Genomic DNA, 24,795 nt, shown 5'->3' with positions numbered 1-24,795 from the left:
TCCAATACTTTGGCCAGCTCATGAGAAGAGAAGACTCCCTGGAAAAGACCCTGATGTTGGGTAAGATGGAGGGCACAAGGAGAAGGGGACGACAGAGGACGAGATGGTTGGATAGTGTTCTCGAAGCTACAAACATGAGTCTGACCAAACTGCGGGAGGCAGTGGAAGACAGGAGTGCCTGGCGTGCTCTGGTCCATGGGGTCACAAAGAGTCAGACACGACTAAACAACAACAACAATTATTTTAAAAACGAAAGAAAAACGACACCCCACCTTTCTCTGATCGTGGAACTCAAAGCAAAGCTATGCGGGGTTCCGAGATAATGGCCCATTCAGGCGCTGAACAGACCTAGACTAAGCTCAGCTCCAGCAAGGCGGCTGCATTATGTGCTCTCAGGGGGTGGGAATGTGGACACTCTGACGGAAAGCCAAGAGGGGAGGAGGGCAGCCACACCCAGTTTCGAGACCTGGGTGCAGCAGCCAAGTAGGTCCACTCCTGCGTCCCCTAGCTGGAGAAGGCAGGAGGATGCAATGTAGGGCCTCTGCCAATAGCTTACCAGGGCCATGTGGAGCTGGTTAGAGCGAGTGGGAAGCCTATTGAATGAGGCTTCCTAAAGCTAAGCATCTGTGTAATCAGAGACTAAGTCTCTTACCCTACTAATAGCAACTGGCACCAGGGCAGTTCCACAGGGTCCCTTCCTTGGCCCAAACAGCATTGCCCTGGGGACAGGAGCAGTGCCAAGATTTCTAACATCATTGTCCCAAATTAGAAAGTTTAAGTCTGAAAGCCAACGTTGCCTGAGCAGCCTCCTCCCGCTGGGAGGTTCCGCTGAAGTCAGCCATCCGTAGCATAGTGGGATCTATAATTAAGGGGGAGGTGGCAAATATTGGACACAAATGAACCAGCAACTGCAACTGGAATCTTTGCAACGGCTCCAGTGGAACGAGCAAGCTCCTCTGCCAAGGGAGGAAATAATTAGATAAGGGATCACTCAGGACAATTTAGGGCACAGTGGGCTTCAAATATCTTTGAATTAAGACTGATGGGTGGGTGGGTATGGTCCGTCTTGGAATCTAAGGAAAGAATAACGAGGAGAAAAGCTGGGCTGCAGATGCCCCACCTCTGCTCTGCCCCCAGTCTGCATCACTATTTAAGAGAAGCAGCAGTGTCAGGGATCTCTGAAGGTCAGCGGCGTGCAACCCCTTATCCACGCCAACCCTTGGCCAGTGTTCGAAATTAGCTAAGTGCCAGGCGCATTTTGCACCTAACTAGCGGCCACTTGTGACCAAGTAAAGATGCTTGGGGATCAGGATGGCACCTTAGCTCTCCACCATTTGGAGGTGCATGCCTGGGGATCCTTGGATCTTGACTGTTTTCACACACTAATACTGCATGCTGTAGAATTCTACCAGTTATATTTTATCTGCACAATCGGAATGAATTTCAGGAACCAAAATGCAGCCTGAGCAGGAGCTGTGAACAACGTTATATTTAACTGTTGTAGTGTGTCTTCACTGATCGCCAAAGAATTGATGCTTTTGAATTATGCTGCTGGAGGAGACTCTTGAGAGTCCCACGGACTGCAAGAAGATCAAACCTATCCATTCTGAAGGAAATCAGCCCTGAGTGCTCACTGGAAGGACAGGTCCTGAAGCTGAGGCTCCAATACTTTGGCCACCTCATGAGAAGAGAAGACTCCCTGGAAAAGACCCTGATGTTGGGAAAGATGGAGGGCACAAGGAGAAGGGGACGACAGAGGATGAGATGGTTGGATACTGTTCTCAAAGCTACCAGCATGAGTTTGACCAAACTGCGGGAGGCAGTGGAAGACAGAAGTGCCTGGCGTGCTCTGGTCCATGGGGTCACGAAGAGTCGGACACGACTAAACGACTAAACAACAACAGCGTGTCTTCATTTACCCCACCCTACTGCCCCACTTACAGTTGTGAAGAGTATTCTCACATTATGAATGATCCATGTCACCGTTAAGAAAAAGAGGTTGGAACAGGCCAGTATATATATGTGGACTGTCCCTGGATAAAGTTATTTTTCTTCTTTAAGTCCTCAAAGTTCTTAACCTAGCTCAAGGCTGTCATCTGATCTAGCCAGATGTTTAACTGAGAATCAATCAGTCAGTCCATCATTTGGAAAAGAAAAGAAAAAAGACTTTTAGAGCCATCTTGCCCCCCAAAAGCAACTAGACATTCCAATTTGGCAACTGTAACCTTGGTTTAAGGAGACACATGGTGCCTAGATTATATATCTTGAGTTTCTAACACTGCCTTTGGTGCTACAGGTTTGCCCCTTTTGTGCTCAAGGAATGCTGGGTAAAATAAGGCAACAGTTAGGAATGCTGGGTAAAATCAGACAATGCGTCAAACTGAGTCAAGACAACAGGTGGCCAGATCTCTCCAGGACATAGCTGTCAACTTACAGATTTGAAAATAAGGGACCAGCAGCCTCGAAAATAAGGGATCCGCAGCCAAAATAAGGGGTTTTCTGAACACGGGTATGTTCAACTTCTGAGCCCCTCCAAGCCAAAGGCAGAAAGCCCAGCCAGCAGCCAAACAAAGCCTCAAGCGATGGTTCCCACAGCGCAACAACCCGGCAAAGGGGATGCAGCAAGGAAAACCACCGTCACCTCTCCGCTGGGAAGTGCTGAGCAAAGACGAGTCCCCCGGTAACGCGGCCGATTTGATCGGCACAAGGCATGCAAGCTCCACCCCCCAGTCGTTCTTAGACTCCTTATTGGGTGAGCAACGCAGCCAAGCAACACAGTTGGAGCCTCTCTCCTCCCTAGCCGGCAGACAGGGAGGGAGAGGAGCTGCTTCCTTTGAAACCTGGGAAATTCAAGGGACATCATCAATAAGAGACAGCAGCGGGACACAGCGCTGGGATAAGGGACTTTCCCGCCAAATAAGGGACGGTTGACAGCTATGCTCAAGGAAGAAAGAAACAAATGCAAGCACACAGACAAAATCCTGCTGGGGAAAACATGCTGTGGCACGTTAGCTAAGCAAAATGACTTACCGGAATGTCAATGTCTGACCGCAATAGTAGGTTGGAGCCCTGGAGTACAGCACCCCTCCCACTTGTGAATCATTTCGAAGCGCAATGTTTCTTCGGCTGCTTAAGCTGTAGCCTTCAAAGCCAGGCGTCCATTCTAAGGAAGGGCAAATAGGAACTAGCATGCACGTGCGCATCACTTGGAGGTGCAAGATTGCTGTGCGATGCAACACAGCCTTCCCAGGATGTTGCTCACCACCTGGGAAAAGAGGGGCTGCAGCTCTCATGTTTAGAGAACGTTTGTCTGCACTCCAAAATGGGAAAACTGCATTATTTTGAAATTGGCGGGGGGGGGGGGGGACTCCACACCAGCAGCATTACAAAGATGACAAGTCTCTGTTCCTAAACACACCTACATCTGGACCCAAATCCGTCCACTCACAGAGAAGTCCCGCTGGAATCAATGCCCAAGGACAGGATCCAACTACGTCCTGTCGGGGGAAGTCCTCTGCAAGTCCTTGCATCAATTGGGCATCAAGATGGTAATTATATTAATAATGACCCGAAAGACCTACGTTGGCTCCCAGTACATTTCAAAGCACAATTCAAAGTGTTGGTGCTGACCTTTAAAGCCCTAAACGGCCTTGGCCAAGTATACCTAAAGAAGAGTCTCCACCCCCATCGTTCAGCCTAGACACTGAGGTCCAGCTCCGATGGCCTTCTGGCGGTTCCCTCACTGCAAGAAGTGAGGTTACAGGGAAACAGGCAGAGGACCTTCTTGGTGGTGGCGCCTGCCCTGTGGAACGCCCTCCCATCAGATGTCAAGGAAATAAACAACTATCTGACTTTTAGAAGACATGTGAAGGCAGCCCTGTATTGGGAAGTTTTTAATGTTTGATTATGTTTCTGTATATGCTGGAAGCTGCCCAGAGTGGCTGGCGCAATCTAGTCAGATGGGCGGGATAGATATAGTAAATAATAATAATAAATGCAAAGAATAATACCGTGGGGCACCAAGGTGGAACGACCAGTCTGAGAAACACTCCACGGGCTCCATTCTTGGCGGCCATCTCCTCGTGCACAAACCCTGAACTGGTAATCAACATTGGGATCAATATGGAGCACTATGAATTCTGTGTCCGAGCCGACATACACATCTTCAAAGTGGCTGGCCGTACTCTTACGATACTGAAGCCTGTAATCTTGTGGCACAAAGTCCTCATCGACCTGAAACAGAGCCCAGTTATTGGATACACACTGCCTTTAATCTTCCTCCAATTCAACTATCTTGCTAGCTCTCCAAAGTGCAACGTTGTCAAGGTAATATTGCAAAGCAGCAACACGTTATTTTTGCTGGCTCAGGGTCACAGGGGTCAGGAAGTCCTGAAGAAACCTCTCCCAAGGGGAAGGAGGGCAACACAAGCTCTCATATCACAGCAGCGAAAGGAGAAAAATCTCAGCGGTAACTGCATTCTGCAGCAAATAAATAAATGAAAATTTGGGTGCCCAGAAAGTTCAATTGTGTGTTCTGAATAAAATAATGTACAGTTAATTATGCAAACTGATGTTCGATTTGCAAAAGGGACTTAGCTTGCACGTTTCATTTGAACTCACTCTTTGTAATTTTTGTGGAAAGAAAAAGAAACAGGTATGGGGGCTCCAAGAACCAGTTTAGACAAGCATTCCACTCAACTTTAAACTATCTGATCCAACTGTTTTAATTGTATTTTGAGTCGGTTTAATTGCTATGCTTCTGAAAGGGCTGGTTTTTACTGTATGGTTTTTAACGATTTATTGAGGGCATTGTTTTATTGTGAAATTTAATTATGTTGTGTTTTTAAAACACAAAACAAAACAAGTAATTTATTTTATACTGCTTAGAAGTTATTTTGACATGCAAATGGCATATAAGTAAATAAACAAACAACCTGTGAAGTTTCAGAAGGAAAAGGACGGAACAAAGGAGAATGGCAGTCAAGAATGGCAAGAAATCGCAAGGAAGGGAAAAGGAAGCCATGCAGACCACCAAAGTCTCCCTTGAACACTGGAGTTTCATTGACTGCAGCATAAATCCTGCCGGAGGCAAAGAAGACCAGGAAGCAGCTGGTGACATGATGGTCCTATTTTATTACTGCATTGACTATCCTTATGGAGTTGTGTTTTCTTTAACGGGTTGTTGAGGGTGGTTACTATTGTATTGCATTTGTATCCTGCTCTCCTATACAGCAATGTTATGTGTAATGTTCCTAACCTTGGCCTAAAGATGCAATAAAATAATAATAATAATAATAATAATAATAATAATAATAATAATAATAATAATAATAATTTAAATAAATCAATATGTGAACATTGTAGCTGTTTGCAATCATTAGCGAGATATCTGTCTTCACTCACTATGTAGGCTGGCTACTTATTTTTTTTAAAGCAAAAAGTTATCCAAAAATGCACTGCATATCTGTTTAGGGAACCATCTCAAAGTAGGTATTTGTAAGCCACACAATCATGGAGTTAAAAACTGCTACTTGTAATATGAATTCATGAGAAAGTCTTTAATTTGTGGAGAAGCTTCCTGAGTCTATGAAATATGAAGCAATGAAATATACTGTAATTTCAAAAGGGGAATAATTTGGGTCAATGCAGAGAGAGGAAGGCATCTTTTCTGTACCCTTCTTCTTGATTTTGCTTATAGATGCTGCAAGTTAATTTTGGTTTTGCAAAGAACTTCAAGAAGTCTGCAGAAACTGTCTAAAACATTCCAAGGCAAAGCAGAAAAAGACAGATTTTTTAAAACATGGAACGCAAAAAATATTATAGCCAGCTAAGGCTGCAATCCTACACCCCACTTACCCTGGAGTAAGCCCCCCCCCCCGAATTCAACAGGACTTACTCCTGAGTATACCTGGTTAGGATTGGACTTTCAGTCTATGAGGTCAGAGTAACTGCAATCTGTCTTGCCTGAGAATCAATAATCACAAACTGTCTTAAAGGTAAAGGGACCCCTGACCGTTAGGTCCAGTCGCAGACGACTCTGTGGTTGCGGCGCTCATCTCGCTTTACTGGCTGGTCATGCGGCCAGCATGACTAAGCTGCTTCTGACAAACCAGAGCAGAGCAAGGAAACGCCATTTACCTTCCCGCCGGAGTGGTACCTATTTATCTACTTGCACTTTGTGTGCTTTCGAACTGTAGGTTGGCAGGAGCAGGGACCGAGCAATGGGATCTCACCCTGTCGCAGGGATTCGAACCGCCGACCTTCTGATCGGCAAGCCCTAGGTTCTGTGGTCGAACCCACAGTGCCACCCGCTTAAATGAAAGTGATTAAAGCACAAACAAAAAGAAAGTGGGTGCATATTGGAGACTGATCTTGAAAAGGCTCTTTTCCACCCACCTTGCACCACTTAACAATGATGCCCCCAGGCTTCTCAATCAGCTCTTCTATCTGTATTGGTGGTCGAGATGCTACTGCCCCATGGTTAAAGATCTGATTTCTCACTACTGTAAGGAGAGAGTCATCCAACTGGGCAGATAAACAAGGCACATCAACCAAGGATGGTACTTCTGGCAAACTAGAGAGAGGAGAGAGAGAGAGAGGGAGAGAGAGAGAGAGAGAGAGAGACACTATTCAGTACTGCTAGTAACTTGATAAGCAACTGTTTTCAAAGAATCAACAAAGGTTTGGCGCTCTTGATTTGATTACAGAGACAGAATTTACAAGAGAGTGCACATGTATTTGATTATCTCCACAACCTCAAAAAGCTTTTTACAAAACCCAAAATTTAGCCTACTCGAGTTTCACAGTAATCTCTTCTGAAATCCAGGCATTTCAAATGATGACCAGACTGTGCTTTGAGTTGGAAGGTTAAATGCTGCTATGAACACCAGTCTTGCTAGTTCATGTACTAACGGGCCAGGGAAGTCTAAACCAGCGTTGCCCAACCTTGTACCTTCCAGATGTTCTGGACTACAGCTCCCATCAGTCCCAAAACATTTGGAGGGCACCGGGTCAGGAAAAGCTGGTCTAGACTGTACCCTTTTTTAAAGAAAAGAGGCGTTTCTCATTCAGATCAACTGTCCTAAATTGGGAAAGCCCTGACACCCTTTATCAGCCAGTCACACTACAAGTATCAAACTTCCACCCTCAATTCACGGCTCTTACCCAGGGTCAGCAAACTTTTTCAACAGGGGGCTGGTCCACTGTCCCTCAGACCTTGTGGGGGGGCCGGACTATAGTTTGGAGAAAAAGAATAACGAATTCCTATGCCCCACAAATAACCCAGAGATGCGTTTTAAATAAAAGGACACATTCTACTCATGTAAAAACACATTGATTGCTGGACCGTCCGCAGGCCGGATTGAGAAGGCGATTGGGCCGGGCCGGATCTGGCCCCCGGGCCTTAGTTTGCCTACCCATGCTCTTACCTATCCAGCTGAATATGCAATGCCTTTTTGGTAAAGCTGCAAAGCTTGTCACTCTCCTCCCCTGTTACACCATGGATGACAGTTTCTCCTGGAATAAAAAATAAAAATTAAGAGGTTCCTATTGAGAAAACTGGTGCTGTGGTGTAAACCACTGAGGCTTGGGCTTGCCGATTGGAAGGTTGGTGGTTCGAATCCCTGCAACGGGGTGAGCTCCTGTTGTTCCATCCCAGCTTCTGCCAACCTAGCAGTTCGGAAGCACATCAAAGTGCAAGTAGATAAATAGGTACCGCTCTGGCGGGAAGGTAAACAGCGTTTCTGAGCACTGCTCTGCTTTCGCCAGAAGCGGCTTAGTCATGCTGGACACATGACCTGGAAAAAACTATCTGCGGACAAATGTCGGCTCCCTCGGCCATTAAAGCGAGATGAGCGCCGCAACCCCAGAGTCGTTCGCGACTGGACTTAATGGTCAGGAGTCCTTGACCTTTTTTTTTTATTGAGAAAAGGCAACCCTGACCTGGAGGCAGCAACTGGACACATGCAACATTCAATTCTGCATCAGAAGGTATTTCTACAACAGATGTAATGGCTCCAGAGGCTAGGACCCGATCCAGTGAATTCAACTTACAAGAAATGAGATTATGACTAAACTTCAGGAAGAACTTTCCAACAGTAAGAACGGACTCCTACGAGAGGTGGTCGACTCTCCTTCCTTGGAGGTTTTTAAGCAGAGGTTGGATGGTAATCTGTCATGTATGATATAGCTGAGATTCTTGCATTGCAGGGGGTTGGACTAGGTGGTCATCAAGATCCATTTCAACTCTATAATTCTATTGTAGAGAGCCCATCCGGTTTGGGGAAGGAAGGCTGCAGCATCCTTTCAGAGGCCTGGTATCTCCTTCCCAAAGCCAGAGAAACTTCTGCCTGGCTGAGGGAGGTGCGATGCTCACACATGTGATGTCAAGACGTCACGTGCATGACGTCCCCCCACCTCAGAAAAAATAACCCTTGCAAGCTGGTGCCTCTGGCCTTAATTGTTCACCTGGAAAAAAATTCACTGCACGCCACTGCCATCATCCCTGCCCATTGGCCAGGCTGGCTGAGTCTGATGGGAGTTGGGGAAGGCCGATCTAGCACAATGACCTTAGCTGATGCCATGTGCACCTTAAATGAAATGTAACTATTGTGTGTGTGGAGGGCGTGTTGCACATAAACATCCGCATGCATAGAAAGCATGTGTGAAGGGGGTCTTGCAGCAGCTAATCCCATCCCCTCACCAAGGATGTGTGTGGGTGTACCAATCAGAGACCCTGCATGCTTGGCAGTCATGTGGACAGGCTCCAAGTGCATAACACGGTATCATAGGTGCATTTGGTTCCTTCCACCCAAGGGAGGAGCCAATTGAGATTCTACATCGCTTGGAGGTGTCTTGTATGTTTATATTGGTACCTAAGCAGGAGCAGTCAACTGTCACCTAAGATGCAGGGGGCATCATTGGCAGAGGAGTGGGGCAAGACAGTGTAATCTCTGCATGTGTGCTGTAAACAAGTGTGGGGTTTTGGGGGGGAGCCCCCACGCTCAAAAAGAACTGGCATGTTTTTAAGATAGCTTCCTACCTTCCCGGAGGAGTTCATCAGCCGTGCCAACGCCCTGTTCTATTAGCTTTCGGCACTCGTCCAATGGTTTGATGCTCTCCTCTTCGATGGCATCCACTTCTTGTAGCAAGGACACCAACCGCTCATCCAGAAGCTTCCTCAAGGTCCCTTTCAAGTCGTTAAAATGCTGCTCAAGTACATCCCTTGTCAGTGCCGCACTCTCTTTGATCTGGAAGGAGACAAAAGGCATGAGAAGCCGGGCCAACTAGGTCAAGGCCAAAACCAATCGGCCTCTTGCCATTCAGAATTTGTTGTACCTTGGTTTTGGAACAGAATGCGTTCCAGAAGTCCGTTCAACTTCTGAAATGTTCAAGAAGCAAGGCACAGCTTCCGATTGGCTGCAGGAGCGTTCTGCAGGAGCGTCCTGCAGCCAATCGGAAGCCGCGCCGGACGTTCAGCTTCCGAGGCAAAGTTCGCAAACCGGAACACCTGCTTCCAGGTTTGCAGCGTTCGGGTTCCAAGTTGTTTGTGAGCTAAGCTGTTCAAAAACCAAGGTATGGCTGTAGTAACATCACAGGGTGCAGGAGAGCTCTCAAAACCATGTAGTACAATAGAGAAAAATTACAGGAATACAATCATCATCATCAATTTAATTATTTATACCTGTCAGAAAACGAGAATGAACAGCCCAATCTGTATTCATAAATCTAAGAAACAAGGTCTCCAAAGTAAAAACCACTCCCCTCTCAAAGTTACAGTTAGCTCCATGGGGAGGGGGGAAGAGACATATACCCCTCCCCAGGCAGTTTAACAGCTGGTTTGGGGAGTGGGGCTGTAAACACATTTGTAAGCACTTTGTGAGACTACAATTTTATTCATTTATTTTCATAACCCATGTTATTGAATACAGTGGTGCCCCGCAAGACGAATGCCTCGCAAGATGAAAAACCCGCTAGATGAAAGGGTTTTCCATTTTTCGATGCGCTTCGCAAGACAAATTTCCCTATGGGCTTGCTTCTCAAGACGAAAACGTCTTGCGAGTCTTGCGATTTTTTCCGCTTCCCCCCCTTTTTCTAAGCCGCTAATAGCCTTTTAGCCGCTAAGCCTTTAATAGCCGCTAAACCGCTAATAGCGCTAATCCGCTAATCCGCTAAGCGGGTTGCTTCGCAAGACGAAAAAACCGCTAGACGAAGAGACTCGCGGAACGGATTATTTTCGTCTTGCGAGGCACCACTGTACACAGACATCTTGACATTTTGTGCTGATCCCTACAAACTATTTTAACAATATGATTTAGACTGGAGAAATGGCACAGGAAGGAATAGCATCTCCCCCTCTCGTCGCTGCAATTGAACTTGGTGCTCCTTGCATCCAATTTAAAGTTTAAAAAAGAAAACAGGAGAGCTGATTATAGGTCTTCCCACACCACATCTGGCATAGCCTGTGGATGTCACTTGGCATCGCTCATCAAAAGGATCTGCACTGCAATGGGGAAGCAGAATGACTATGACAGAATTAGGCGGAACTTCCCCCCAGAATCCCACACATCCTTGATTAACAAAACAGAACAAAGCATCTTGCTTACATTAAGGAGAAAAGCAGTGTGGGCAGTTTCTGTCCTGAAAACCAGGCATAAAGGGGGGGGGGAGAGTGATTGGGCACAAGCCATTCTCATCCATTCCAGAAAGGTCCGCTGCTGCCACCCTCATTTAATCAACAGCTTCATGCAATCAGCAATGCAACGATGCAAGTAAAGAGAAGCCAGTGGTGCAAATTTAAAAATTGGCACTAATTGTACGGCAACGTGCCTAATTTATGCCAAGCAGAGCAGCTGAATTTCAGAACAGACTTTCTGAGGGCAAATACCACCGCAAGATGCCAAAATGATTTTGCAATAACCATTTCACACGATAAAGAATAGAGCTAGTTTGTAAATTTAATCTGGTTTGGAAAGAGAATTAAGCCACTCAGTAGGAGAGAAATCAATCCTGGTCCAGATGGAAAAGTTGTTTAAAACATTTCTCTCAATCAGAGAGGCTGCAGAGATGTTAGCCAGATGTAACTTCTTGATCTTCAGAAAAACACAGGATGCTCTACCATTATGTAAAGCTCAACTTCCTCTTTAAGCCACATTCAAAGGACTTTGAAGTCCCCTTGCAGTTAAGACTTCACTTGCTCTTTCAGTGCTTCAGAAAAAAAAGGAAGTATACATAAAACAGAAGTGGCAGGAAAAGGAGAAGGGAAGCACAATTTTCTCCCCATAGATCTTTTAGGCCAGATCCTCCACCATGCTGTGCAAGGCAAAAAAAGGGACATAGGGCCAGGTAGTTGCATGAGTAAATCTCAACTTATCAGCTGGTACAGTATATTATTTATCCAGCACAATAAATAAAGCATCCATGTTAGGGGAACAAACCACTGATGCGGCAACTCAGGACAGCACAACTGCAGTAGTGTAAGGTCTCTTAAAAATTAATCGCATATATTATCCTTCACTGAAACAGATTCCAGGGCTGTTTACCAAGGTTAAAAATAATGAAAGCTACATTCACATTGGAATAGAAAGAATACACTTTTTTAAAAAGTTAGCAAAGGAAACAGTTCAAACAGCATATAAAATTTATGGGCAAGAAAAAAATTACCGTATTTTTTGCTCTATAAGACTCACTTTTTCCCTCCTAAAAAGTAAGGGGAAATGTGTGTCCATCTTATGGAGCGAATGCAGGCTGCGCAGCTATCCCAGAAGCCAGAACAGCAAGAGGGATCGCTGCTTTCGCTGCACAGCGATCCCTCTTGTTCTGGCTTCTGAGATTCAGAATTATTTCTTTTCTTGTTTTCCTCCTCCAAAAGCTAGGTGCGTCTTATAGAGCGAAAAATACAGTATTTACTTTAGGTCAGGGACGGGCAATCTGGGATCCTGCAGAGGTTGTTGGGAGTCCAACTCTCATAAGCCTCAGCCAGAATGTTCTCTAGAGTTCTAGATTTCTTCCATCAAGCAGGCAGTCACACAAGACGGTCTATAATACAGCCCCCTCCATTTCTATGATTTTATGAGCAGGCACTTGCATGAATGAGAAGTTATGCATGAAGAGGGATGCAGCACGCAGAAGCAGAGTGGAGAAAAAGTAACATCCATCAATTGTGTCAGGGATCCTTTTTGCACTGGTCCAATACTTTGGTCAGAAAAGGCAAGTACTGTATCTTATTCAGAAACGTTAATGCCAAGGCTAATCAGAGAACAGGATTTTGATTAAGAACAGGATGCCATCTAAGATACCAGCTTGCCCGGGCGTAAAAAACACTGCCTGCAGGCAGCTACATTTCATTAGAAGAGGCTTCTTGCTTGCACATTTGGGGCAAGCAAAAAGTGTCTCTAGGCTACAGCTCTGAGTTGGTTCTGTTTTCTCTTCTTTGGGCCACAAATGAAGACCAAAAGCCCATGTGGACAGGTGTTCTATCTAATATTGTGGACCATTGAGTTACGTGGACTTGCTTGAAAACTTGGGTAACTATACTGCAAATTCATGTTTTTAACAGAATCTCAATACTAAAGGCTCTGTTGTCCCAGGATTCCTGGAGCATGTTAGTCACAGCTTGGACTAAGGAAGATTAGGTCAAGAACATGAATGCTCCAAAAAGCACAAGGTTATTCACAGCGCCCAATCAAAAGCAAGTCATTTTAAATTCAATGAGGCTGATGCCCAGGAACATGGGTAGAAGGGTGCAGCCCCAGTTAGCTCCTTGGCTGATCTTAAATCTCCCCAGTCCAAGTTCAATGTTACAGTGGTGCCTCGCAAGACGAAATTAATTCGTTCCGTGAGTTTTTTCGTCTAGCGAATTTTTCGTCTTGCAAAGCACGGTGTCAGAAAAGTTTTGGAAAAGCTTCAAAAATCACCAAAAACCTCAAAAAAGGCTACCACACCGCGTTCTATGAGTTGCTCCTCAAAGTCAAGTCGCAACTGTATTAACGGTGTTAAGAAAAAGGAAACAAACTTGCAAAAAACGCAAGACGTTTTCGTCTTGCGAAGCAAGCCCATAGGGAAATTCGTCTTGCGAAGCAGCTCAAAAACCGCAAAACCCTTTCGTCTAGCGAGTTTTTCGTCTTGTGAGGCATTCGTCTTGCGGGGCACCACTGTATAACCATTGCACCACACTGGCCCTTGACATTCTCCGGGTTCAAATCAACACCTGGCCTTAAAGTCAACATATGGCTATCTCACTGCCTGAACAGTATCAACAATGGAAGTAACTATGCTGATCCACCTACAGTTGTTTGGATTAGAGAGATTTGATGCACAAATACAAGGCCAAATAACATCTGGATTTTGCAGGAAACATTTATCTGGCACTAAGAGAAGACATTGGCAGCAACAGGCACCAAGAGTCTGAGAAGTTTTAGAGATAAGCAGTTGTAGTTAAATATTGCCTTTTCTGCGGTAAACAGAGTGCCATGAAAATACTGGCTAAATGAAAGCAGTTACAGTGGTACCTCAGATTACATACGCTTCAGGTTACATACGCTTCAGGTTACAGACTCCGCTAACCCATAAATATTACCTTGGGTTAAGAACTTTGCTTCAGAATGAGAACAGAAATTGTGCTCCGGCGGTGCGGCGGCAGCAGGAGGCCCCATTAGCTAAAGTGGTGCTTCAGGTTAAGAACAGTTTCAGGTTAAGAACGGACCTCCGGAACGAATTAAGTACTTAACCCGAGGTACCACTGTATTGGAGGCGCAGAACTAACAGGCCAACAAGACAAAAATAGACAACAGTCCAAGAAGTTTTGCTTTCATTTACCAATCAAATTCTGGAAGATTTCACTTCTGAAATTAATCACAGTTTAGCGTGTCATCTGAATCCTAAACTTTGGTTAATGTTTAAGCAAGGGAGCTTCACAGAACCCACCACCTAGCATGTCCAAGCTTTCCTTTTACATAAAGGAATCAGTTTTACTCAATCTGCCCTGACTATCCAACTGTGGGAACTTGAAAGACGTGCACATACATGCTCACAAAATTATGGCTTTGGAGCCAAAGCTTTCAAGAATAATTACAGTCATGCATAATGGTCAAAATACTCCACTGCATCCCAAATGTTGAGGCTCGTGTAAGAGAGAGAGCAGAGCCACCAAGTTGGGTAAGCCTATGGAAGCATTTCAGCCGCTATGCTAAAGTTCACTGCTACATAGAAAAATAATTGAGAATGAGAGGAGCATAACGCTTTCAGAGCAATCACTCAGTCTTAGCCTTCCCCTGCCCTTGAGCCCCTATAACCCAAATATCAACATGTGCCCTGATAACAACTCAAAGAAATCAAAGCAAGTATTCTCAATACAGTACTGAGCTTAAATGTGCACACACAACACTAGGCTAAACAGAAGGCAAGACCAATAAACCAAATGTTAGAATGAAGTATGTGCAGTACAGATTTCTCTCTCTCGCCTAAACGCTCACACCACCAACGCATGTTTTCAATGTTGCTTACAGTGTGGCAAGCAAGACTGGCTGTTGTACAACCCTGTATGTAACAGTGGGCACTTTTCCAGATTGTACCTTGATGATGACACTGTTACATTGTTCTAGACATTTCCTAAAGCTGAAATTCAACACCAACTTCCTTGGAAGAAAATCCCACTCAAACTAACCCTTTGTATCCGGCTGCAGGTCTTGTCTGCATGCAAGAGTAGCCTAGCTGGAACAGACCACCAAAGATCTACCAACCAAGGAATCCCAAGGAAGCTTGCCAGCCTACTTCCTAATAGCAGCTGGTCTTGTGCCTCTGAACAGGTTGGTTTCATTAGGGGATCATGTATAAAAGACACCAATAGACCTATGATTCCTATGATTCTATACTGTTGTCTAATCCACTTTTAAAGTCAAACAAGCCATTGGCCATTCCAGACACAAGCCAGTGGCAGTGAACCCAGTGAGCTGATTATGTTCTGTGAATATTTTTTTCTAAATCAAAAACCCTTTCCTCACTGGGAAGGAGCTCCAATCCCTTATTTAACCAGGCTACAACAAGGCAGCACATTCTGGATAGGTCAAGCAGGCTTTTGGAAAAGAATCAATGAGTACAAATCTGGCGTAGGAAATGGCAATATTCAAAAACCATCTGATTTATGTTGCTGATCATAAGGGGGGCATTCTTGAACAAAGAGATTTCAAAGGGCGCTCCAATGTAAAGCAGATGGATTACAATTTATTAAGAGTTTCTTTTGGGTCTGTACAAAAACAAGAGTTTCCTGTCTCACTGCAGATATTAATTAACCCAGTATTGCAAAGTTGATTGTGTTTCACCTGTCACGTCTGCTATGAAGAGAAGATTCACTGTGCTTGTTTTTGCAAACCTTCGAGCTTTTATTGAATTGTCCACTATCTGAATTTTTTGGGAATTAATTCCCCCCTAATCTCACTGATTACAATCCTCCTGCAAGTGGGGATAATATTTCATGCGTCCCTATTTAATGATAAGTTTGTTACTTCTTGCAGCAACACAAACTAAAACGGCTACCTCTATGACCGTTACTACAGTGAGGTGCATATTCAGTGAAATTGCTTTTATAATTTATGTTTGTATTTTATATAATTTCAGAGTTATTTAATTAACCTGGTTCTAAAGAGGCAAAAACGTTTTCAAACATTTGGAAGAGGTCAGCAAGCAGATCTAAGACCTACTTAATTCCTGTCTATTTAAGACACGCAGGAGCTGTCTGAGCTCATTAAAAATTAGCTCCTATAGGGGTCATGCTTGCAGTTCTTGATCATAACCAAAACAAGCAAGAACTTCTTTTCAAAATACAAAAAAAAAAAAATGTGCAGCCAGCTACATAGATATCCATGGATGGAAGCCTCAATGGAGCCCCTTTGCAAGCTTCACTAGGAGCAAGAAACTCAGCCAACTCCCCCCCCCCCCCGAATAGCTATTGCTCTTAGATGCCAAACTGAGTCTTTGACCCAGGCAACATAATGTCCAGTTTTGCCCTTGGCTATGGCACAAGAGCACACTGATGATGCCTATTATTATTATTAATAATAATAATAAGTGGGGTTTTTGAACAGGAACTCAGGGCATCTTGAGTTCCCTTACCTTTTTTAAAAAAATCAAATTATTATTATGATTATTATCTGCGGGGGCCGGAACAGACATACACCCTATACCTTAGACCAAAATCCAGCTATACCTGTAATCAATAAAGTTGTGGCCATTTCTGGTCCATATCATTGTTCGCTCAAGTTCCTTAATCACATACATATTAATATTTTGCTACCGCCTGCAGGGTGTCTATGTGTGTGGGGGGCACTAGGCCCATAATTAACTAACTTTCAAGGTGAGTTCCCCCACCTTTCCCCCAGGAAAAAAAGCACTGATTATCATCATCATCATCATTTATTAAATTTGTATATCACCCTTCACCCGAAGATTACCAAGGTGGTTTGTGGCATGAAAAATTCAATACGAGAACAACACCACAACATAACCACCCGACACCACCCCACTTACCATTTCCCCCCATCCCCTCTTTCCCCCTCTTTTCTTCCTACAAAAAGAATAAGATTCTGTTCTATCCTATTTCCCCTTTGTTTAAACCAGGTCATGAACCAAGAACTTATACACTGACCACCAATAATGAACCATATGTTGTTGATATTACTCCATATTTATTATGCTATTTTTTATGACATACAAATGACATGAGAAAACTTGGCATACTTATTTGTATAACATTATTCTTGTTTTATAAAACCCCATAAAAAGTTATTCAAAAAAAGATGAGAAGAAACTCAAGCAAGATTGGATAAAATTTATAGATTATGTCAAAGAACACTGTAAATATGTTAAAAGATTAGCAGGATTGGTGTAGCATTTATGAAGTAATTTGATATCTTAGTTAAAAAATAAGAATTAAAAAAAATGAATTGGAAAAGTAATTGTATGCAAGGGGAAGAAATGCAAAAAAAAAAAAGGAAACCGGGGGGGGGGGGGGAGTCAGACAAGATGAATTTGGTGTCAAGATGAATGGGAAAATGTTGGTATCTGAAGAAGCGTGCATGCACACGAAAGCTTATATCCAGAACAAACTTAGTTGGTCTCTAAGGTGCTACTGGACAAATATAAACATATATAAACATGAACATATATATATATATACACACACACACACACACACACACACACACACACAGTGGTACCTCGGGTTACATACACTTCAGGTTACATACGCTTCAGGTTACAGACTCTGCTAACCCAGAAATAGTGCTTCAGGTTAAGAACCTTGCTTCAGGATGAGAACAGAAATCGTGCTCCAGCGGCGCAGTGGCAGCAGGAGGCCCCATTAGCTAAAGTGGTGCTTTAGGTTAAGAACAGTTTCAGGTTAAGAACGGACCTCCGCAACGAATTAAGTACTTAACCTGAGGTACCACTGTCTGTGTGCAGGGACGCGGACTTATAAAAAATATTGGGGGGGCCCGGGAAAGTTCATGAATAATAAATAAGCTCATGAATATGCAAATAAAGTGGCGCCGCCTCCTCGTGAGTGAATAGGGGACAGCGTGCTGCGCCTATTAATCAGCTCCGAAGGAAATTGGGTGGAGCTTTTGCTCGGGAGGGAGGGCAGGAGGCATGCAGCCCGACCCTGTGCATTTTGGGCTGGGGGAGCGGCGGCGATTGCGCTCTGCTGGAGGGGCGCCGGAGATTATTGGGGGGGCAGAGCCCCCCAAACGAATTTTTGAGGGGGCTCGGGCCCCCTCAAGCCCCATGGAGTCGGCGCCTATGTCTGTGTGTGTGTGTGTGTGTGTGTGTATATATATATATAGCATATATATATATATATACCTCCATATATATATATATGGAAGTACGTTGCTTTAAAAATCTTGGAAAATATAATAATAATAGCAATGTTATTCAAAAAACGAAAAGAAAAGAGAACAACAAAAAACACAACGCAAAAACCCAGAACAAACTAATAAGCCCCGCCTAGCAAACACGTTTAAAAGGATGTTCAAAAAAGCCAAATAAATAGCTAGAGAGAGAGATAAAAACGTTTCCTCCTGGCGCCCTCGGGAGGAACAGCAGCCGTCGCTGCAGAGAAGGCGCAAAAAGCTCTGTCAGGAGTAGAGAAGGGGCAATACCGACACCATACCGAATTGCCCCGACCCTCGGCAGGGGTATCTCAGTTGCAGCCTGAGAGGGGCTCCGCAGCGCTTTCCCAACCCGCCCCCGTTACCTGCTGCCGGGCCAGCTGCAGCCCCTTCAGGCGCTGCTGCAGCTCGCGGCGGTAGGTGCGCGCCGCCTCGACGCTCTCGCGAGCCTCCAGCAACAACGCCTCCGTCTCCATTCCGTCCCCGTCGGCGGGGAGAGAGACAGAGAGGCTCGCAGGCCGCGGGCGGACCTACTGCTGGCAACGGCCTCACACCCGGAAGCGGCCGGCATCCGGGCACCCAGCGCCGTCGACAGGCGCAGGAAAAGGGCGGGGTCTGGGGGGGTTCGCCCCGCCCCGCCCCGCTTTCCTTTCTCCTCTTCCTGGCCTCGTGCCCCCATCTTTTTCTGGCTCGGTTTTTCTCGCAGAGGCATCGCTGGGCGGGGGACGGAGAGGAAGTTGAGACAATGGGTAAATTAAGACGGGAGTCTTAGTTACTTGGGTTTTTATTTATTTATTTTGCTATAAAAATGTTCAGTGATGCATGCATGCGTCATGCAATGATCAATACATTTACTGAGTTCAAAATGTAAATACAGTGGAACCTCAGGTTACATACGCTTCAGGTTACAGACTCTGCTAACCCAAAAATAGTGCTTCAGGTTAAGAACTTTGCTTCAGGATGAGAACAGAAATCGTGCTCTGGCGGCGTGGCAGCAGCGGGAGGTCCCATTAGCTAAAGTGGTGCTTCAGGTTAAGAACAGTTTCAGGTTAAGAACAGACCTCCAGAACAAATTAAGTACTTAACCTGAGGTACCACTGTATGTTTTTTTAAGCATCACCTCCTGGCAAATATAAGGGGAAGAAATGGAGGCAGTGAGAGATTTTACTTTCTTGAGCTCCATGATCAATGCAGATGGCGACAGTAGCCACAAAATTAAAAGACGCCTGCTTCTTGGGAAAAAAACGATGACAAACCTAGATGGCATCTTAAAAAGCAGAGACATCACCTTGCCGACAAAGGTCCATATAGTTAAAGCTATGGTTTTCCCTGTACAGTCATACCTTGGTTTGAATGCGCTTCGGGCTGAGCGCGTTCGAGTTGCGCTCCGCGGCAACCCGGAAGTAACGGAGCACGTTACTTCCAGGTTCCGCTGCTTGCGCATGCGCAGCCGCTCAAAATGACGTCACGCGCATGTGCAGAAGTGGCGAAAAGCGACGCGTGTGTGTGTGCAGACGTGCCGTCACTAGTTACGTTTGCTTCTAGTTACGTTCGTATCTAGAGGTACCACTGTAGTGATGTATGGAAGTGAGAGCTGGACCATCAAGAAGGCTGATTGCCGAAGAATGGATGCTTTTGAATTATGGTGCTGGAGGAGACTCTTGAGAGTCCCATGGACTGCAAGAAGATCAAACCTCTCCATTCTTAAGGAAATCAGCCCTGAGTGCTCACTGGAAGGACAGGTCCCAAAGCTGAGGCTCCAATACTTTGGCCACCTCATGAGAAGAGAAGACTCCCTGGAAAGACCCTGATGTTGGGAAAGATGGAGGGCAAAAGGGGACGACAGAGGACGAGATGGTTGGACAGTGTTCTCGAAGCTACGAACATGAGTTTGACCAAACTGCAGGAGGCAGTGGAAGACAGGAGTGTCTGGCGTGCTCTGGTCCATGGGGTCACGAAGAGTCGGACACGACTAAACAGTAACAACACACACACACACACATATATATGGCATTCCTGCATTGCAGGGGGTTGGACTAGATGACCCTTGGGAGGTCCCTTTCCAGCTCTACACTTCTATAATTCTATGTGCGCCGGACGTGCTTTAAATGCACGGTGTAGGATCTGTCAAGGGAGCTCCAGTCGCCGGCGAACTGCAGTTCGAAAAACCCGCGCGTGCTGCTTTTTCCTTCGAGAGAGGCCAAGTTCTCGCGAGAAAACAGAAAAGCAGGAGGGGGGCCTGGGGCGCGATTCCACCCCGAGATAAGTCGGGTTCCCTTTACGTTTGGCTGGGAGCAGCTCACGTGACACAGGCGAAGGTTGGGGGGAACGAAGGCGGCTGCGCGTTCCCCTGTCACGTGACCTCCAGAGGCGCACGCCCCGCCCACCGCAGCCGCGGCGCTCGGAATCCCTCCAGCGCGCGCTTTTCTAGTTCTGCCCGATTGTTGTCTGGCGCGCGAATTTCTGACAGGATCTCTGTCTCTCTCCGCGCCATCCGTTGTCCCGGCCGGCCGGCCGGCGGGAGTCCAAAGGCGGCCTCCGTCGAGCGAGCGCCTGCCTTCCTTCATGGCTCCGAGGACCTTCCTCCGCTGAGCTGAGAGGCGAGAGAAACCGCCGGCCGTTGCTGAGGGAAGAAGGCGGATGGTGGGGAGGGTGGCCATGGCCGCCGAAGCTGCGGCTGCCTCAACCGACGGCGACGTCCAGGTAAGAGGGAGAGGGCGAGAGAGAGGCCGAAGCTCCTTTTCCCTCTGGCTTCGCGGACTTGGTGCATGTTCAAGCGAGTGAAATGGGCTTGGGAAAGGGATAGGTGTGAGGCGGCTCCGCCTGTGGGCGAGTTGCAGCTGTCAGAGCCAAGGAGGAGTGCCAACTCGAATAAAATGTTTTTTTTTGGGGGGGGCAGGTAAGCCAAGCCCCACATGATCGATCATATGACGTGGGTTCACGCACACCGTTGGAGTGTCAACGGCCATCAACTTTTTTGGGGGGGGGGGCGCTGGCCCGGCTTCCTCAAATATTTTATTTTATTAGAGGTCAACCCCCAGGAGTTGGCTCCTGTGGCAGAGGTAAAGGAGTCAGAGGTGCCAACTTTTTGGGCTACTTCATGCCATGCAAACTGGCCAGATTTTTTTTGTTGTACAGTACTAAGTTGCTCTGGGCTGCCTTGGCCAAGATAAAGCGACTAACAAATGTAGTAGTAGTAATAATAATAATAATAATAATAATAAATTTTATTTATACCCCGCCCCCCCCAGTCAAGGCCGGGCTCAGGGCAGCTAACAACCAATAATAAAAACATGTTGATTAAAATACAATTTAAAAAACAAGATTAAAACACAACATTAAAACATTAGGATGCAGCCTCTTCACAGGAGGAGAAAGGAAAAAGAAAGAGGGGGAGGGCATCAAACTGATTTTAAGCCAAAGGCCAGGTGGAACAACTCTGTCTTACAGGCCCTGTGGAAAGAAATCAGGTTACAAATGTAATAAGTAATAACAATAACTTGAAGAAAATATCCCCCCCCCAATAAGTCTCAGCCCGTGTTATTGATCGCATTGATGCTCAGCACTTTCGCACCATTTGGATGGCAATGCTCATCAACTTTTTTGGGGGAAGCAGCCCCCTCAGATATTTATTTATTTGCCCCTAGTTGGCTCTTGTGAAAGGGGTTAACTATGACACTCCCGTATGCACACCTTATTTTCCTTTTTAAATAGCATTCTTGATGTTTTTATATTTACCAGGGTGTGTGGCATTAGGCGTGCTTTCACTTCCCACCCCCATGCAAATTCTAAATGTTTGAAATAGATTGGTGGCTCAAAGGTTGTCTCTCATAGCCTTGAGGGGGGAGATCTGGAAAAATGCCGCCTTTTACTGTCTCAGTGGGGTCAGTGAGTTTTCTATTACAGATTTCTCCTCCATAATTTTATAATAATCTTATCTTGTATATTATTCAGTAAACTTCCCTGATATCTTTTGATGAAGGACAGTATATAAATTTAATAAATAAATAGAATAAAAATAAACGTGTAAGGTACACACAAAGGCAGGCATGAGGGCCTCGGTGAAAAACTTCATTTGTGATGCTGTTGAGGGTGTGTGGCGCTAAACCGGTTTAGCACCACATTTTTCTGTCCCCAAGGAATCTTGGGAATGGTAGTTGTGGGTGAGAGGGCATAGCGGCCTGTCCCAGAGAAAACGTAGCAACCTTGCAAAGGTGCATTATGTGATTGGTTTGTTGCTATATCCCATGTTCTGAAAGGGATCATCTTTTAGAGAAAATGTGTGTATTTTTTTTTAAAAAAGACACCCAAATGTTTTTCATTAGGGAATGTTTTTACAGTCATAGTCTAGCTTAACTGTTAAACATCCCACTTGGGCCCTAAAGCTCAGGATGAGGAGCAGTTCCATTTGGCTGACCTATAGTGGGGACGTTGAGAGTGCAGAATTCCTTGCCAAAGTTCAGGTATATATTTACATTGTCTTTTTTTTGTTTTGCAAGCCTGACTCAGTAGTTGAGCTCTAGCCAGAACCTGAGCTTCCCAGGTCTGAGCCCAATTTTGTATTAACGGGCTAAAATAAAAATAATACCTGGCTCTTGTATTTGTAATGGGATCTTCAGAACGAACAATAAAGTTCATGTCAGTTTAGAAAGGAGAATGTTTGTTTGCTGTTAAATACAGGCAGCCCCCTGTTCATACTGGGGTTACATAAAATCACATATCATTGAAACCCATAGAAAAAGCCCGCAAACATCTCATTCCGCCTCCACCCCACTCCTGTTCTGCCCTTTTAATGATATTTAGTGAAATCTTTATAAAATTTTTGTGTCACTTCCAAGGTCAGTACAATGCACGTATACATGGTCACATACATATTGAACATGCATAAATGAGGAGGTGCTTGTATGCTTTTAAATAATTTGTTATTTCATTCAACCCAGTCTCATAGGTGGCAGCCTGCTTTAATAATATGTCCAGCTTAACTGCTTCTGAGGTAGCATAGATAGATCATATTTTATTTTTATTTTGCCTTTAACAATTAACATAGCTTTACCGATTAACATGGTGCCCTATATTTCTTTTAAAAAGAAATGTGTGAATACAGTTCTTGTGTAATAAGCATGACAAGCTTTTTAGACAATTTGCGTTCTGAATAAGAAATAAACACGAGCAATTTTAATGCTAGCTAAAGCTGTTCATTTATACAAAACCACTCTGCTTTTCCTTTATAGCCATGTAAGAAACGGAAAGAAGATGATCCTTCTATAAAAGGAATTACAAAATATTTTTCACCATTAGGAAAAAATGTTGATAAAGTGTTGTCACCACCAAAGTCCAACAATATAATGGATTATTTTAAAAGAACTTCCCCCACATATGAGAATATTGCTGCACCTGTAACAGAGATGAAAAGTAAAACAGATAGATCATCCTTGGAAAATTCTTCAAAGGCTTTGTCAAGACTCAAGAGGAAAGGAAAGAGATGTAATTTAAATAATAAATTAAAAGATATAAAAACAATTGGGCATGACCTTGTGATAGAAATTAATAGTGATAATAGTAGAGAATTTCTCAGTCCGAGAGAAGACGACTCTAAAAGTAGTTTCAATAGTCACAGTGTTCCTTCATTGGTTGGCCCTACAAACCTGGAAGAAATGTTAAATGATTGTAGTAAACACCATCTCAGTACTGTTGACGGGAAACATGAAGAAGGAATAAAGAGTAACATAAAAAGATTAAAGAAACGGAAACACAAAGATAAGGTGGACTTGCCTAAACATTTTTCTACTGAAACACAACAGAAAGATAATAGTAGAGAAGTTGATAATAAACAAGGTATATCTATGAGTAAACCAGAAAATGAAAGCATAGAAAAAATTATGCATCCTGAGATTATTGCACATGAGACACCACTTTTAAATGATTGCACGGTTACTGTATCATTTGAAGACTTTCTAAAAAGCCAAGGTGAAAATAAAAGCCATCAAATTCCCGAAGCAGAAACAGCAGATAGTCCCACTGCATCCTGTGAAACAGTGAGCTGCGAAGTTGCTCAGCAGCTCCCACTTAAGAAAGTAACTGTCCTTGCACAAATTCATTCTGTGCCTCCAAAATCTCCCTCTTCTAGGAAAATAGCCTCTATCTTTTTAAAGCAAAAAACCAAAGCAGCTAGAAGACAAAGCAGTCCGCCTGCCTCAGAAGAGATGTATACTGAGCAAATTACACAGAAGCGAAAATCTAATGTGGTGATAGCAGAAGAAGAGTTAGAACTGGCAGTATTAGAAGCTGCAGGTTCCGAGAGCATTAAGTCAAAATGCACTGCAGAAGAAAGATACCAGTTTATGAAAGCTTTTAGACAACCAGCATCTGATATGGTAAAAAATGGATCTAAAAAGGGACCCGGCAAACAGAAGGAAGTAGAAAAATCTTTAAAACACAAACTGGAACTGGAAGAATCTGAGGATGTTTCTAATAAAAAAATAGGAAATGAATTATCATCTGATTTTGTTGGTAGCGATTCCCATTGTAATACAGTTAAAAAGGATCATACCAGAGTAAGAAACAGCAAGCTCAGCAGGAAAAAGATGATACTAAGAGGAGAGGAGAAAGATTTAAATACAAACAAAAGCCTGGACCATTCTGCTGGGGAAACCACTTCAACTGAAGCAGAAAGCAAATTGTCCCCCAAAAATAATGGATTGAGAAGAAGTCCACGTCAAAAGAAAAGCCAAAGTTCCATAAATATTACACCAGAAAAAGCAAGGTTTTCAGAGACTATTGATGAAAATGCATCAGATCCTATTCCTGTACAGGCTTCAACTCCCCAAACAAAAAAATCCTTTAATAAAAGTGCGTTGTATAAGGCTGTGATTACTGAACCCTTTGATTCAACGAGCCCAATAAGGTAAACATA

The 24,795-nt window shown here is 44.5% G+C and overlaps 2 protein-coding genes across 3 annotated transcripts in view; one reads left to right on the top strand and one right to left on the bottom strand.

Moving 5' to 3' along the window:
• The window catches only part of CRLF3 (cytokine receptor like factor 3), a 28,623-nt gene extending 10,181 nt beyond the window's left edge, over positions 1-18,442 (bottom strand). The window contains exons 1-6 of the mRNA XM_081181465.1: positions 18,248-18,442; positions 9,041-9,248; positions 7,428-7,515; positions 6,397-6,574; positions 4,011-4,233; positions 3,031-3,163 (exon numbers count right to left, since the gene is read on the bottom strand). Coding sequence (XP_081037591.1) covers positions 3,031-3,163; positions 4,011-4,233; positions 6,397-6,574; positions 7,428-7,515; positions 9,041-9,248; positions 18,248-18,358 — 941 coding nt within the window. The 5' untranslated portion in view covers positions 18,359-18,442. The remainder of the gene's footprint in view (positions 1-3,030; positions 3,164-4,010; positions 4,234-6,396; positions 6,575-7,427; positions 7,516-9,040; positions 9,249-18,247) is intronic.
• Positions 18,443-20,283: 1,841 nt separating this feature from the next.
• Positions 20,284-24,795, top strand: part of ATAD5 (ATPase family AAA domain containing 5) — a 31,696-nt gene continuing 27,184 nt past the window's right edge. Inside the window, exons 1-2 of one of the 2 annotated variants that reach the window (XM_081181230.1) lie at positions 20,284-20,585; positions 23,114-24,786. In XM_081181230.1, the coding sequence (XP_081037356.1) occupies positions 20,523-20,585; positions 23,114-24,786 (1,736 nt within the window). In that variant the 5' untranslated portion in view covers positions 20,284-20,522. The remainder of the gene's footprint in view (positions 20,586-23,113; positions 24,787-24,795) is intronic. The other variant, XM_081181231.1, reaches the window with a different exon arrangement.

Source organism: Podarcis bocagei (assembly GCF_964188305.1).
Source record: "Podarcis bocagei genome assembly, chromosome: 2".
Lineage (NCBI taxonomy): Eukaryota > Metazoa > Chordata > Lepidosauria > Squamata > Lacertidae > Podarcis > Podarcis bocagei.
The sequence above is the reverse complement of the archived record's forward strand: the minus strand, read 5'-3'. Positions and strand labels throughout refer to the sequence as shown.